Raw genomic sequence first — 12,464 nt, 5'->3', positions numbered from 1 at the left:
GTAGGTATTCTATGAACCACTTACTCTTAGAAGTTCCTTAAATTAAATTTCACAAAGATAGACAATATTCGCCCTTATCCACAGTTTTAGTTTCCTCATTTTCAGTTACCAGTGGTCTTGAAGGGGTGGGGGACCTGCAGCCTTTTGGATCCTTGACTGTGGTGTTTTGACTGAATCCAAATTTTACAAGAACAAAACCTTTTATTAAAAGGCAGAGAAAGATGAAGCTTTTCTTGCCTCCTTTGGTGCTTAAAAAAGAACAATCTTGAAATCAGAAGGCTGCAGGGTCTCTGCTCCTATATGGCCCCAAAGCACAAGAATAATAGTACTGGCATAATGTTATATTCTATTTTATTAGTTATTGCTGTTAATATCTTACTGTGCCTAATTTATGAATTGGACTTAATCTTAGGTGTGTATGTCTCAGAAAAAACATAGAATATATAAGATTCAATACTATTCGCAGTTCAGGCATCCACTGGGGATCTTGGGCATATCCCTGTGGATAAGGTGATACTACTGTAAAATACTAATGTGAAGGATGTTGCCATGCACACACTTTGAGTTGTAGTTTGTTTAATAAATAAGTAGAATACTGTCAAATTTCTTAAATGATTTTTTGTTTCTGAATATTAACATGTCCATCCATATTTATATTTCTTTTATCACAAAAATTAAATTTTTTTTTCAAACTTTATATCCATAGTGCAGGCTGTGGAAGAACAGGTGCCATTTGTGCCATAGATTATACGTGGAATTTACTAAAAGCTGGGGTAAGAATAATTTTTATGTAGCATTTTATCCAATGATCTATGATTTTCAAAGTTTATGATTAATTGCAGTAAGTTAATTAAGTGCATATTAAATTAAATATAAATTTTGTTTTACATGTTACTTTTTCCAAAGTAGTTTTACTGTGTAAGAAGGTAGTAAAAACATACAAATGTTGCATATGGCCTTGATATAATGCACTGGGCAAACAGGGTAAGAGTATTGTTCTAGGTGAATGAATACCTGCAGTAGGGATGCAAACTGTACATTGATTTTTCCAATACAGCATTCTCATTGCCTTTTACATTTATTCTAGTTATAAGTGTATTCCATTCAGTAAATGTTTATGCCTACCGGAGACATTATAGTGTAGTGATTGAAGAATGCTGACTCTGGAGCCAAACTGCTGAGCTTAAAATTCTTGCTCTGTCATTTACTAGCTGTGGGATCTTGGTCACAGTACTAATGCCATCAGAAAATGGAAGTCATAATAGTAATAATGGATAAGAATTAAATAAATGAAACTTTGTTAAATTCTTCAGAACTATGTGTGGCATGTAGCAAGTGTTTGGCACATTGATATCAGTAGTTCTTATTACTACCTTGTTTCCCCGAAAATAAGATAGGGTCTGATATTTGTTTTTCCTCAAGAAGACACCCTAGGGCTTATTTTCAGGGGATGTGCTATTTTTTTTAAGTATGGTACAACAATCTACATTTATTCAAATATAGTTAAGTCGTTGTCTTCTGGAATATCATCATAACTCTCCAAACCCTGAATTACATCCTGAATTTCTTGTGACTCTATTTCCTTTAGAATCATTGGCCCCAATCTCTCATGTCAAGCAATAGAGCTCTCGTGGGGCAGATGAGAAGGGCTGCTTGTCTTTTTTACCACTCTGAGACGAAATGCACGGGTTGTGCAGATACGCTGCATAGCCACGCCCATCACTAGGTCTTATTTTCGGGGTAGGGCTTATACTGAGCAAATGCTTAGAAATCCTGCTAGGTCTTATTTTATGGGTAGGTCTTATTTTCGGGGAAACATGATATTGCTATTGTTTGGATTGTTGTATCTACCACTACTGTTTCCAAGAAATTGTGTTTGATCTATGGAAAATACAAAGATAAATTTCAGCCCTCATTATAGATTTGAAAAACACAAGTCTCGTCATTGTATATATATTTTGTTCTTTTCCTAGTTCTGTAATATTTTCATTTTGTATGCATTGGGAAATTTTTAAACAATTCCTTAAAAAGCTCTCTGGGGTTAAATTTTATTTTTGTATCCCTCAAAAACTATAGTCATCTCCTAATACTCAAATGAACATGTTTAAGTGAACAAAATTTAACTAGAATTCTATCACATTTTAACATAAAAGTCAAAGATTAAAATTGGAATTGGGAAGAGGCACTTAATGACAGCAAACAAAGTAAACATCTGGTCATTTTAAAAGTTGTGTATTTTGAACATAATCCCATTTAACTGAATTAGGCTTAATATAACGTTGTACCTTAGGTTAATGTTGATGTGAAAAATCTTTTGATGTATATAGATTCCTAAGCAATAAACCTGGGAATCACTCTAAACTCTTCCATCTTCTACATCACTGCAAGATATTCTTGCTGATCACAGTTCTAGTAATTCTCCTTCATTAAACCTCCACCAGTTTCTCTCTTTCAGACTGTCATCTTCCCTGGTACAAAAGTTGGTTGAATATCAGATCTTAAATCAAGAATGACTATTGCAGCAGTCCCAATTTCAAATGTATGAAAGAATCATCTAGGATCTTTCACAACCAGTCCTCCAAGATGGAGCTCAGGGCTCTGTATTTTTACCTAGCTCTTTTAGCTGGTCCTTACATAGCCAGTACCACCTCCTTCTTTTAGTCTTTGGCTTTATCCATATCAAATTTCTCAATCCCAAATAGATTATACATTCAGTCTGCTTTGCCTATGTGTATTTCCTTCACTTTTTATGGGATAGTCTTCTTTTAATATTCAACTAAATTGTCACTATACACCCCTATCAGTCAGTTATAGCCTCTTGATTGCCACTACACTGCAATTATGCTTTGGCTGGATATTTATTTGTTCACACATCTGGCTCCCCAGCATGATTGCTGAGGGTCAGGATTAGCTATGTATCCACAATACCAAGCACAGAGTCTGATATGTGGTAGGTAGTTTTCGGTAAATGTTTGTAATAAACCAGCTTGTATATAAGTTTTAAATGAAAAATTGAAGTCTGTTTTACTGTTTTCTGAATAAATGTCCAAAGTTTATATATTCTTTGTTTTAGAAAATACCAGAGGAATTTAATGTATTTAATTTAATACAAGAAATGAGAACACAAAGGCATTCTGCAGTACAAACAAAGGTATAGTTATTTCACTTTATAAACTATATTTTTATAAATGCCTTCTTGCTTTTAAAATTGTCTTTTCCCTTGTTTATCATTCATTTCCCTAATAGGAGCAATATGAGCTTGTTCATAGAGCTATTGCCCAACTGTTTGAAAAACAGCTACAACTGTATGAAATTCATGGAGCCCAGAAAATTGCTGATGGAGTGGTAGGTGTTCTTGGCCTATTAATTTTAGTAAGCCTTTACTTTTTACCAAGAGGTAACATTTAGCTTTTAATTGTCATCTTGTGTTTTATCTAACAGGAGACCCTACAAGACATTTATTTTTACTTAACCTGGATTTTGTTAACTCATTTTCTTGTTTGTATTTCTGTTATGATAGATATTTAATGACTCCAATATAAGTTAAATAATATTCTAAATAAAATAAGGGTAGAAAGAAGATCTTACGTCAAAAATCATATAATTCATTACTGTTTCAAGTATAAATTACTTTCTAAAAAATAGGGCACACCTATAATTCTAGCACTCTGGGAATCCAAGATGGGTTGCTTGAGGTCAGGAGTTGAGACCATCCTGAGCAAGAGTGAGACCTGGTCTCTACTGAAAATAGAAAAAATTAGCTGGGCATGTCCCAGCTACTCCAGAGGCCCAGGCAGGAGAATCACTTGAGCTCAGGAGTTTGAGGTTGTAATGAGCTAGGCTTGATGCCACAGCACTCCAGCTGAAGTGACAGTGAGACTCTGTCTCAAAGAAATTTTTTTTAAATAATAATAAATTAAAAATTAACTGTATTCTTCTCTTCCCTCTTTCCTTCCACTCCCACTTAAATAATTGTAAGTTGATTGTACTTAATTTTATTTTGTTCTTTGGTCATGATAGTATAAGATTGTAGTTGTAGTTATTTGTGTAATATACTTCTTAATTAACTAAAATTATAGGATCACAATTAAGTCCCTTTTTGTTATGTTGTAGTTGAGTGTCATTTTTAGATCATTTAAATCTTATTGGATATTCAAACTTGACTTATAAAAATACTATATTTTCAAAGTGTTCTTATTTCTGCCTCTATTTTCTAACCAGTTCTCTTTGTTTCCTTTTTATATGTAATCTCCTTGTTCCTGAAGGTGCTGAGCTGTTTTTTTAGTAGAATTTTTTTTACATCTTTATCATTGAACCTACAATAACTATCACATGATACACGAAGTGTGAGGAAATGAATTGCAAATTTTATAACCTTTGTTTTCCTTTTACCCTCTTAAATGGTTTTGTCAATCTCCCAGGATATCTGTTTGCAATTTTTTTGGTGTTCCAAATGAGAGATTTTTTTACCAAATGCTGATGTCAGTATGTTAAGATAATCTAATATCGGTCCGTGAGTTTTAGGAACTGTGTATTTTGTTAATTAGCCAAGTGACAATTTCAAGTTTTTAAGATTTATGTATGTGACCTCATTATTATTCCTTCATTAACAGGAATTGTACAAGTAGGCCCCCTACATTGCCGTCTCTTTTTTCCTTTAATTTGAGTAAATCCTGTTATAACTTCTGAATCTAGCCAAATATTTTATAATATACGATAGAATGTCTATTATTTTGTATAATTTTATCTAAATTGAGATACTTAATATTTCAAAAAGCTGAGTAGGCTATATTCTTTTCTTTAAACTTTAATTGAAAACATTTCCATTTTCTTCCATAAATACAAGATTAATTTCAAAGCTGAGGATCTTATACTTAGAAATATAAATGTTTTTAGACCACTGGTTTCCATTAATATATAGGACCATTACATTTTTTAAATGTATAGAAAATTCTTTGATTGCAGTATTCAGTGTTGTATTTTTTAAAGCTTTTAACTATATTTAGATAATCTCCAGAAAATAATGTGCGATAAATATCACATCACTCTTTTATCTTCATTTTCCCATTACCTGATCTTGTTAAGATTTTATTTCATGAGTTAATCCTTTCTTACAACTTGAAATCTATACTTGGATTATAATTCTGTCATAGGCTGCTTCTGTGTAATAGGTCAGAGTTTACAAATGACTAAGGATTATAAGAAAAATGTCATACTTTATATAAGATGAAATAATACCCAATATGGCCGGGCGCGGTGGCTCACGCCTGTAATCCTAGCTCTCTGGGAGGCGGGTGGATTGCTCGAGGTCGGGAGTTCGAAACCAGCCTGAGCAAGAGCGAGACCCTGTCTCTACTATAAATAGAAAGAAACTAATTGGCCAACTAATATATATAGAAAAAATTAGCCAGGCATGGTGGCTCATGCCTGTAGTCCCAGCTACTTGGGAGGCTGAGACAGAAGGATCGCTTGAGCCCAGGAGTTTGAGGTTGCCGTGAGCTAGGCTGATGCCATGGCACTCACTCTAGCCTAGGCAACAAAGCGAGACTCTGTCTCAAAAAATAATAATAATAATAATAATAATAATAATACCCAATAGCAGATAAGTGTTACTTCAAACCTACTTTTTCATCTCATTGCCTGGAACATAGTAGAAACACGCCCAATGTTTGAGAGATATATATCTCCATGGATGAATGGATTAAAAAGTAGGACAAATGGATAGATAAAGAAAAGATGGATTATCATTCTAAATAACTTTTAATATTTTTCTCTTAAGAATCTTATTTTCTGGGAACTTTTAGATACAGGTGACTGCCACATGTACTCATCAGCAAATTGGTATTAACGGATCAACACCTAAGTGGACATATAGGAATAATAATTATCCAGTGTCAGGCGGGGGGTGGGGGGATGAGTATATACAAACATAATGAGTGAGATGTGCAACGTTTGGGGGATGGTCACACCTGAAGCTCTGACTCGAGGGGGTATGGGGGCATGGGCAATATACGTAACCTTAACATTGTACCCCCATAATATGCTGAAATAAAATAAATAAATAAATAAATATGGGTGACTGTTTTTATAGTATGGCTGTGTGTGGTTGCAGACCAAAATCCCAGTTAGAGAAAGTGTGGAATTTAAAAAATTGGGGAAAATCATCTTAGAACTGTGTGGTTGAGTGAAATGATTTGAAATAGGTACTTACCATGTAGAAGCTATGCTTTGAAAAACAGTAAAAAAATTTCCACTTATAATTTCTCTAACAAACTTACTTCAGAGGTAAAAGTTTATTAAAAATGCTTTATGTTCGGCCGGGCCGGTGGCTTACGCCTGTAATCCTAGCACTCTGGGAGGCCGAGGCAGGTGGATTGCTCCAGGTCAAGAGTTCGAAATCAGCCTGAGCAAGAACGAGACCCCATCTCTACTATAAATAGAAATTAATTGGATCACTAATATATATAGAAAAAATTAGCCAGGCATGGTGGTGCATGCCAGTAGTCCCAGCTACTTGGGAGACTGAGGCAATAGGATTGTTTGAGCCCAGGAGTTTGAGGTTGCTGTGAGCTAAGCTGACTCCACGGCACTCACTCTAGCCTGGGCAACAAAGTGAGACTCTGTCTAAAAAAAAAAAAAAAAAAATGCTTTATGTTCCATAATTATTTCATAGAATTTTTTTTTTTTTTTTTAGGTGACAGGGTCTCACACTCTGTCACCCAAGCTGGAGTACAGTGATGTGGTCGTAGCTCACTGTAACCTTGAACTCCTAGGCTTTTGTATATAAAAGACACCAGTACTGGTACTGTCAACACCAGGATTTTCAATTCTTGAATGATGTAGTAATAACAATAATAGTTTGTATAGGGTTCTTCTGTTATGTTATACATTTTAGATGTGATATTAAATTCTGAATATTTTTTCCTCAAATATTATTTTTTTCTACTTTTAAAGCACCCTATTTTAATATTTATTTTGTCCTACAGCTGATAATGTATCCTTAAATATTTGGTAATTAGGTTGTGGGTTTTTATTCTTTTGTGACTTTTTATATGGAAAATATTAGTACACAAAATAACTTTAGCAAGCTCTGCTTAAAACAAAAGAGTACACTAGTACCAAATCTCCAGTAGATTATATAATTTCTAAAGTTCCTTTCAATTTCAAAAGTTGGTGATTGCTTCAACTGGTAATAAAAGCAGCTAGAGAGAGCTATATACATTAGGACAAATGTGGACTCAAAAACTGTAGGTAAGCAGAGCACAGTGCCTTATGCCGATATCGCTAGCACTTCAGGAGGATTGCTTGAACCCAGGATTTTGAGACAAGCCTGAGCAACATAGCAAGACCCCATCTCTGCAAAAAATACAAAAAAATAACCAGGTCTGATGGCATGCTCCTATAGTCCCAGCTGCTCAGGAGGCTGATTCTGGAGAATCTCTTGAGCCCAGGAGTTTGAGGTTGCAGTGGGCTGTGATAATCCACCACTGCACTCTAGCCCTGGCAACAGAATGAGACTCTGACTCCAAAAAAAAAATCGTAGGTAATAAAAGAGGGTCAGAAGATATAAGAGTATAGTAAACATTATTGTAGGTAAATGCTCAGAATTTCAAGAACAGTGTTCTGTTTTGAAATCCAGCCACTAGAAGGTTTTGTTCATGCCATTTGGGCAGTGACTCTACTGAGGTGCAGTTCTACAGTGCCACATTGATTCTTTTCATCAGATGAAACTCAACATGCTTATCTCCCCTAGAAGTTCCACTTTGGCTCTTTCTGTTAATGACTCTGTCATTCTCTTATTCACCCAGGATGAGGAATCCTTCATGATACCTTCTTTACTTTGTCATATATAATCACTTGCCTACAAATGCCCTTTTTACTTTCTCTTCTTACCCCACCACCCATCACTTGGTCCCTGTCTCTCAACCCCGTTCTTTTTTGGTCAAAACTTATTCTCAATGCTGTTGTACATTCTACCTTAATATCCTCAACTTCTTAATATTTCTCAGATATATTCTTAATATTCTCAACTATAACATCTTTGATTTCATAGCTTTGTATCACTTTGGCACTTCATTATTACCCTTTTACTTTTTGTTTGGTGGTATTACCAGACTATGTTCTTTTTTGAAGTTAAATACCATGTCCTTTACATTTTGTATCCTCTCCATTGCTGACTTTGTTTATTGTATTTCACATATAGGTCCACAATGCCTTACCTGAAGTTCCAAAATTCAAAATGCCCTAAAAACATAGTTTCGGTTTTTGTTTGTTTCTGTGAGTTTGATATTATATTCACTTGGCAGCAAAACCTAAGTTGACATGACACAAGGCTATTTATGTTTTACTACAAAAATTGCCAATTTGTAGATTAGAAACATTTCAATAGAAGCAGTTTCATATGGTTCACCTTTAATTTTTATTTAACCTACTTAAGGCAGATATTTACACATTTTGGCACAGAATATTAATGAATGTTATCATAAGAGTATGGTTGTGATTAATGGAAGTGATAAACAAATGATCAGTAATATGTCAGGGGCATCCTTATGATGAAGAGTCCTAAATTCTGGTGAAGTCTGAGGATTTAAAACTTTTTTGATCAAAAGTCCTGATTTGCGCAAGGCAGTATCAGTTTATAGTTGTTGTCTGGGTGTAGTAATTAATTGTGTTCCCCTTTCATTTGTAAAAGAGTCCTGCTTTGGACAATAAATTACGTAGTCACCCTACCTATAGTAGATATCCCTGCAACAAATACCTCTATTATGGTAGGTGGCTTTAATTAAGGATGAAAGTTTTCAGTCTTGTGGTGTAACTCTGTTGTACCTGATCAGGTAGTTAGATGTAGAAAACTCTTCTAATTCATTATCAGGAGACAGGTGCACTTAGAATTGCTGGGAAGTTGAGATCTTTATATTTTTTTACTTGGAAATACTTAAAGTAATAGTTATAAAGATAAAGAAGCTGCTGTGATGGGCATGGTAGAAATGCCTTTTTTTTTTTTTTTTTTTGAGGCAGAATCTCACTCTGTTGCCCAGGCTATAGTGCTGTAGTGCTGTGGCATCAGCCTAGCTCACAACAACCTCAAACTCCTGGGCTCAAGCAATCCTTCTGCCTCAGCCTCCCTAATAGCTGTGACTACAGGCATACACTACCATGCCTGTCTAATTTTTTCTATATATTTTTAGTTGGCCAATTAATTTCTTTCTATTTTTAGTAGAGATGGGGTTTCGCTCTTGCTCAAGCTGGTTTCAAACTCTTGACCTTGAGCGATCAGCCCACGTCAGCCTCCCAGAGTGCTAGGATTACAGGTGTGAACCACTGCGTCCGGCCCAGAAATGCCTGTTGATTAAGAAAACAACAACTACAAAACAAAATGTAACTATAGTTTGAGAGTTCCTTAATTAATAGTATATGTAAAAATGGCTTTTTTCTGGAATTATTAATATCTGAGATGTAGGCAAGGATGAAAAGCATTCCTGCCTTCTGCTCCAGAATTAACATAGCCTAGCTGGATAAATATGAAGGGCTTTGAGAATGAAACTAATTCAAGACAATATTTTAATTTCACAGCTCCTCCATTCACAATCATAATTTAGCTGTATTGATTCTGGAACGTCAATGTTGTTAATGATGTCATTGGTCCTTGTGACCAGCAGGAACCAAGGATATCCCTGGATGGGCTCTCCCTGCCTTTCTGGGGTCTGTTTGGCTAGTCAGTGATATAGGGGCTATATTCTTTAAACGAGTAGGGCTCTCCACATGGTAGCAGGGAGGGTGGGGCAAAGAAGGATTAAAATGAATCCTAGGACCAGCTTAAAAACTACTAAGCAGTAATGGGGAATCACAGGTAGCCCCAAAAAAGATTTGAAAAGGTAAAGGATATAAGCCTTATTTTGTTGGTTTTTTTTCCTCTATGTATCAGGTTTCTAGTGGGCAGTGATGCTTGGATGGGGGAATTGGTGGGAGAAACTATTGTTTGATATTTATTTTCTTGGAAAATCTGTTTTTTACAGTGGCATTTGAAATGTGTTGAAATGCTGCTGTACACAACTGATCTTTCAGTAACTGGTGATAGGCTGGTTTTCTATATAAATCTTTCTCATTGAAGTTTGTTTTTTTGGGCTAAAATATGGATCAAAAGTATAGGACTCATTTTTTTAAGTTGGCAAAATTGAAATTGTTTTCAAAATTGAAAAGCCCAGAAACAATTACTTAAAATATGAGGAAGGAAAATTATTTTTCTCCTAACTTTAGTGAAACATTTTTTTCCCCTTGGCAGAATGAAATTAACACTGAAAATATAGTCAGCTCTGTAGATCCTGATAAACAAGAATCTCCTCCTCCAAAACCACCAAGGACCCGCAGGTATTGTATATCTTTGAAAATTATCTTTGAAAGGATACTTTTATTTTTACTCACTCTTAAAATGACAAATTTTGAATATTTCTAAGTTACTTTTATAACTTTTATTATTGGTCTTTTATTTAGGTTGTAGTATATGTAGGGCAACTGATTTGTTACTGGTGACCTAAAATTTTTGTTTCATTTTGGATGAAATTTCAGTAGTACACTGTACCAGAATAGTGAACACAACCATGAATTAACTATAGCTAATGTTTTAGTACATAGTATAACTAAAATTTTAGTTATTCTAAAGATTTACATTTTCTCATGATGACTGAAAAAGTAATATGGTTGCCAAAAATTGTGTGCATGTTGAAGAAATTATGTGAAGATGTTTAATTACATTGCTAGCAAAGATGGACTTATTTCTATTTTTCTTACTTTCATACCATGCTCATTTATAATGGTTAAAATTATATATATCTATCCTCTTTTCCCCCTTCCCTTCTCTTTCTTTTCTTTCCCCCTTAAAAGTTTAGTGGAAAATATCTAAAGTTAGATGAGATAGTTAGGGTTGGGTCTTGGCTTTGAGTTACTAATGCCAAGAGATCACCCTAGTGAGATCATTCCCCCTCTTTACAAAAGAAAACGTCTACAACTTTACTTAATAACTGAAGGTTTGGTCAGAATTCCTGAACATCACAGGAGCAATTTGTTCCCATTTTGACCATGTACGATTCTTACTGCCCATAATCTTCGTGAGTATGGAAAGAGGCAGTATACTCTAGTTTAAAGAGGCTTTTACGTTAGTAGATCTTATTTCAATATTTAACTTCAGTATTTACCAATTGAATGAACTTGGACATGCTACTTCTGTCAAAATTCTTTACCTCATTGTATTGAGATATGGTAGTACTTTTCAACATTGTAACAATTAGTGATAATGTATATAAAGCATATAGCTACATACATGCTTGACCTGTGGTAGTGGCTTTTTAAAGATGTGGTATTTGTTATAGTCTCTGGAAAACCTTTCTGTGCCTTGCTAAGGAAGCCTATATACAATTGAGGTTAGCTCTCAACATTTACATACTTCAGATGTTAATTGTACTAACAGAATTTCCAGTAGTTCTTTCCTGATTGATTTCCACTTTGGTATATATCAAAATTGGCATTTTAGGCTCCTGTGGAAGGTAGCCAATTGAAACTTATAAACTGTTAATTCTCTAACTTCTCTGTCCCACCTAGCTAGGAGTTCTGGGGTTCTAAAAGAAACTACTGGCCTTAAAGGAAATTAAGAAACATTTTGCTACCCTAATAATATTTAATTTGGTTTTTGATATCGAGCCAATATAGCGGTTCTCAAAATCTATACTGATATATATGATTTATATGTTCTACCTTAACAACATATAGTGATAGCCTTTTCTTAATTTTGTAGGAAAAAAATGAATAGCCTATTCTGAATTTTAAGTCTTTCTCCTTTACCTTTTCAAAAGTTTGACACCTGAGGCTGGGCGAGGGCGGATTGCTCAAGGTCAGGAGTTGGAAACCAGCCTGAGCAAGAGCAAGACCCTGTCTCTACTATAAATAGAAAGAAATTAATTGGCCACCTAATATATATAGAAAAAATTAGCTGGGCATGGTGGTGCATGCCCATAGTCCCAGCTACTTGGGAGGCTGAGGCAGAAGGATTGCTTGAGCGCAGGAGTTTGAGGTTGCTGTGAGCTAGGCTGATGCCACGGCACTCACTGTAGCCTGGGCAACAAAGCGAGACTCTTGTCTCAAAAAAAAAAAGAAAGAAAGAAAAAAAAAAGTTTGACTCCTGTTAATTCTTTAAAAAACAAAAAGATAATAAAGAAGTAGTAAATGAGTATTAACAGAAAAATATCCATTCAGCTTAAGAAAGGTCTTTATCGGGCATACATGCTCCAAGTTTTATGCCTATGCGGTTTTATATTACATGCATAAGTCGTCTTTTTTCTTCTTTTTGCAATGGAGTCAAATGCCAGAATTTCATTGTGTTCCACAAAAAGTACCTTGTGACTTCCAAGTTGAGATGAGTTTTAGAACTATTGTAATTGTTCCCATATATAACTGAAATTTTAAAAATCATA

The 12,464-nt window shown here is 34.8% G+C and overlaps 1 protein-coding gene across 2 annotated transcripts in view; it reads left to right on the top strand.

Annotated features, from left to right (window-relative positions):
* PTPN12 (protein tyrosine phosphatase non-receptor type 12) overlaps positions 1-12,464 on the top strand; it is a 96,177-nt gene that overhangs the window by 68,992 nt on the left and 14,721 nt on the right. For both annotated transcript variants that reach the window (XM_012747281.3, XM_012747296.3), the window contains exons 9-12: positions 707-773; positions 3,074-3,151; positions 3,247-3,345; positions 10,283-10,368. In XM_012747281.3, coding sequence (XP_012602735.1) covers positions 707-773; positions 3,074-3,151; positions 3,247-3,345; positions 10,283-10,368 — 330 coding nt within the window. The remainder of the gene's footprint in view (positions 1-706; positions 774-3,073; positions 3,152-3,246; positions 3,346-10,282; positions 10,369-12,464) is intronic.

The sequence above is a fragment of the Microcebus murinus genome, chromosome 9, assembly GCF_040939455.1.
Source record: "Microcebus murinus isolate Inina chromosome 9, M.murinus_Inina_mat1.0, whole genome shotgun sequence".
NCBI classification, from domain to species: Eukaryota; Metazoa; Chordata; class Mammalia; order Primates; family Cheirogaleidae; genus Microcebus; species Microcebus murinus.
The sequence above is the reverse complement of the archived record's forward strand: the minus strand, read 5'-3'. Positions and strand labels throughout refer to the sequence as shown.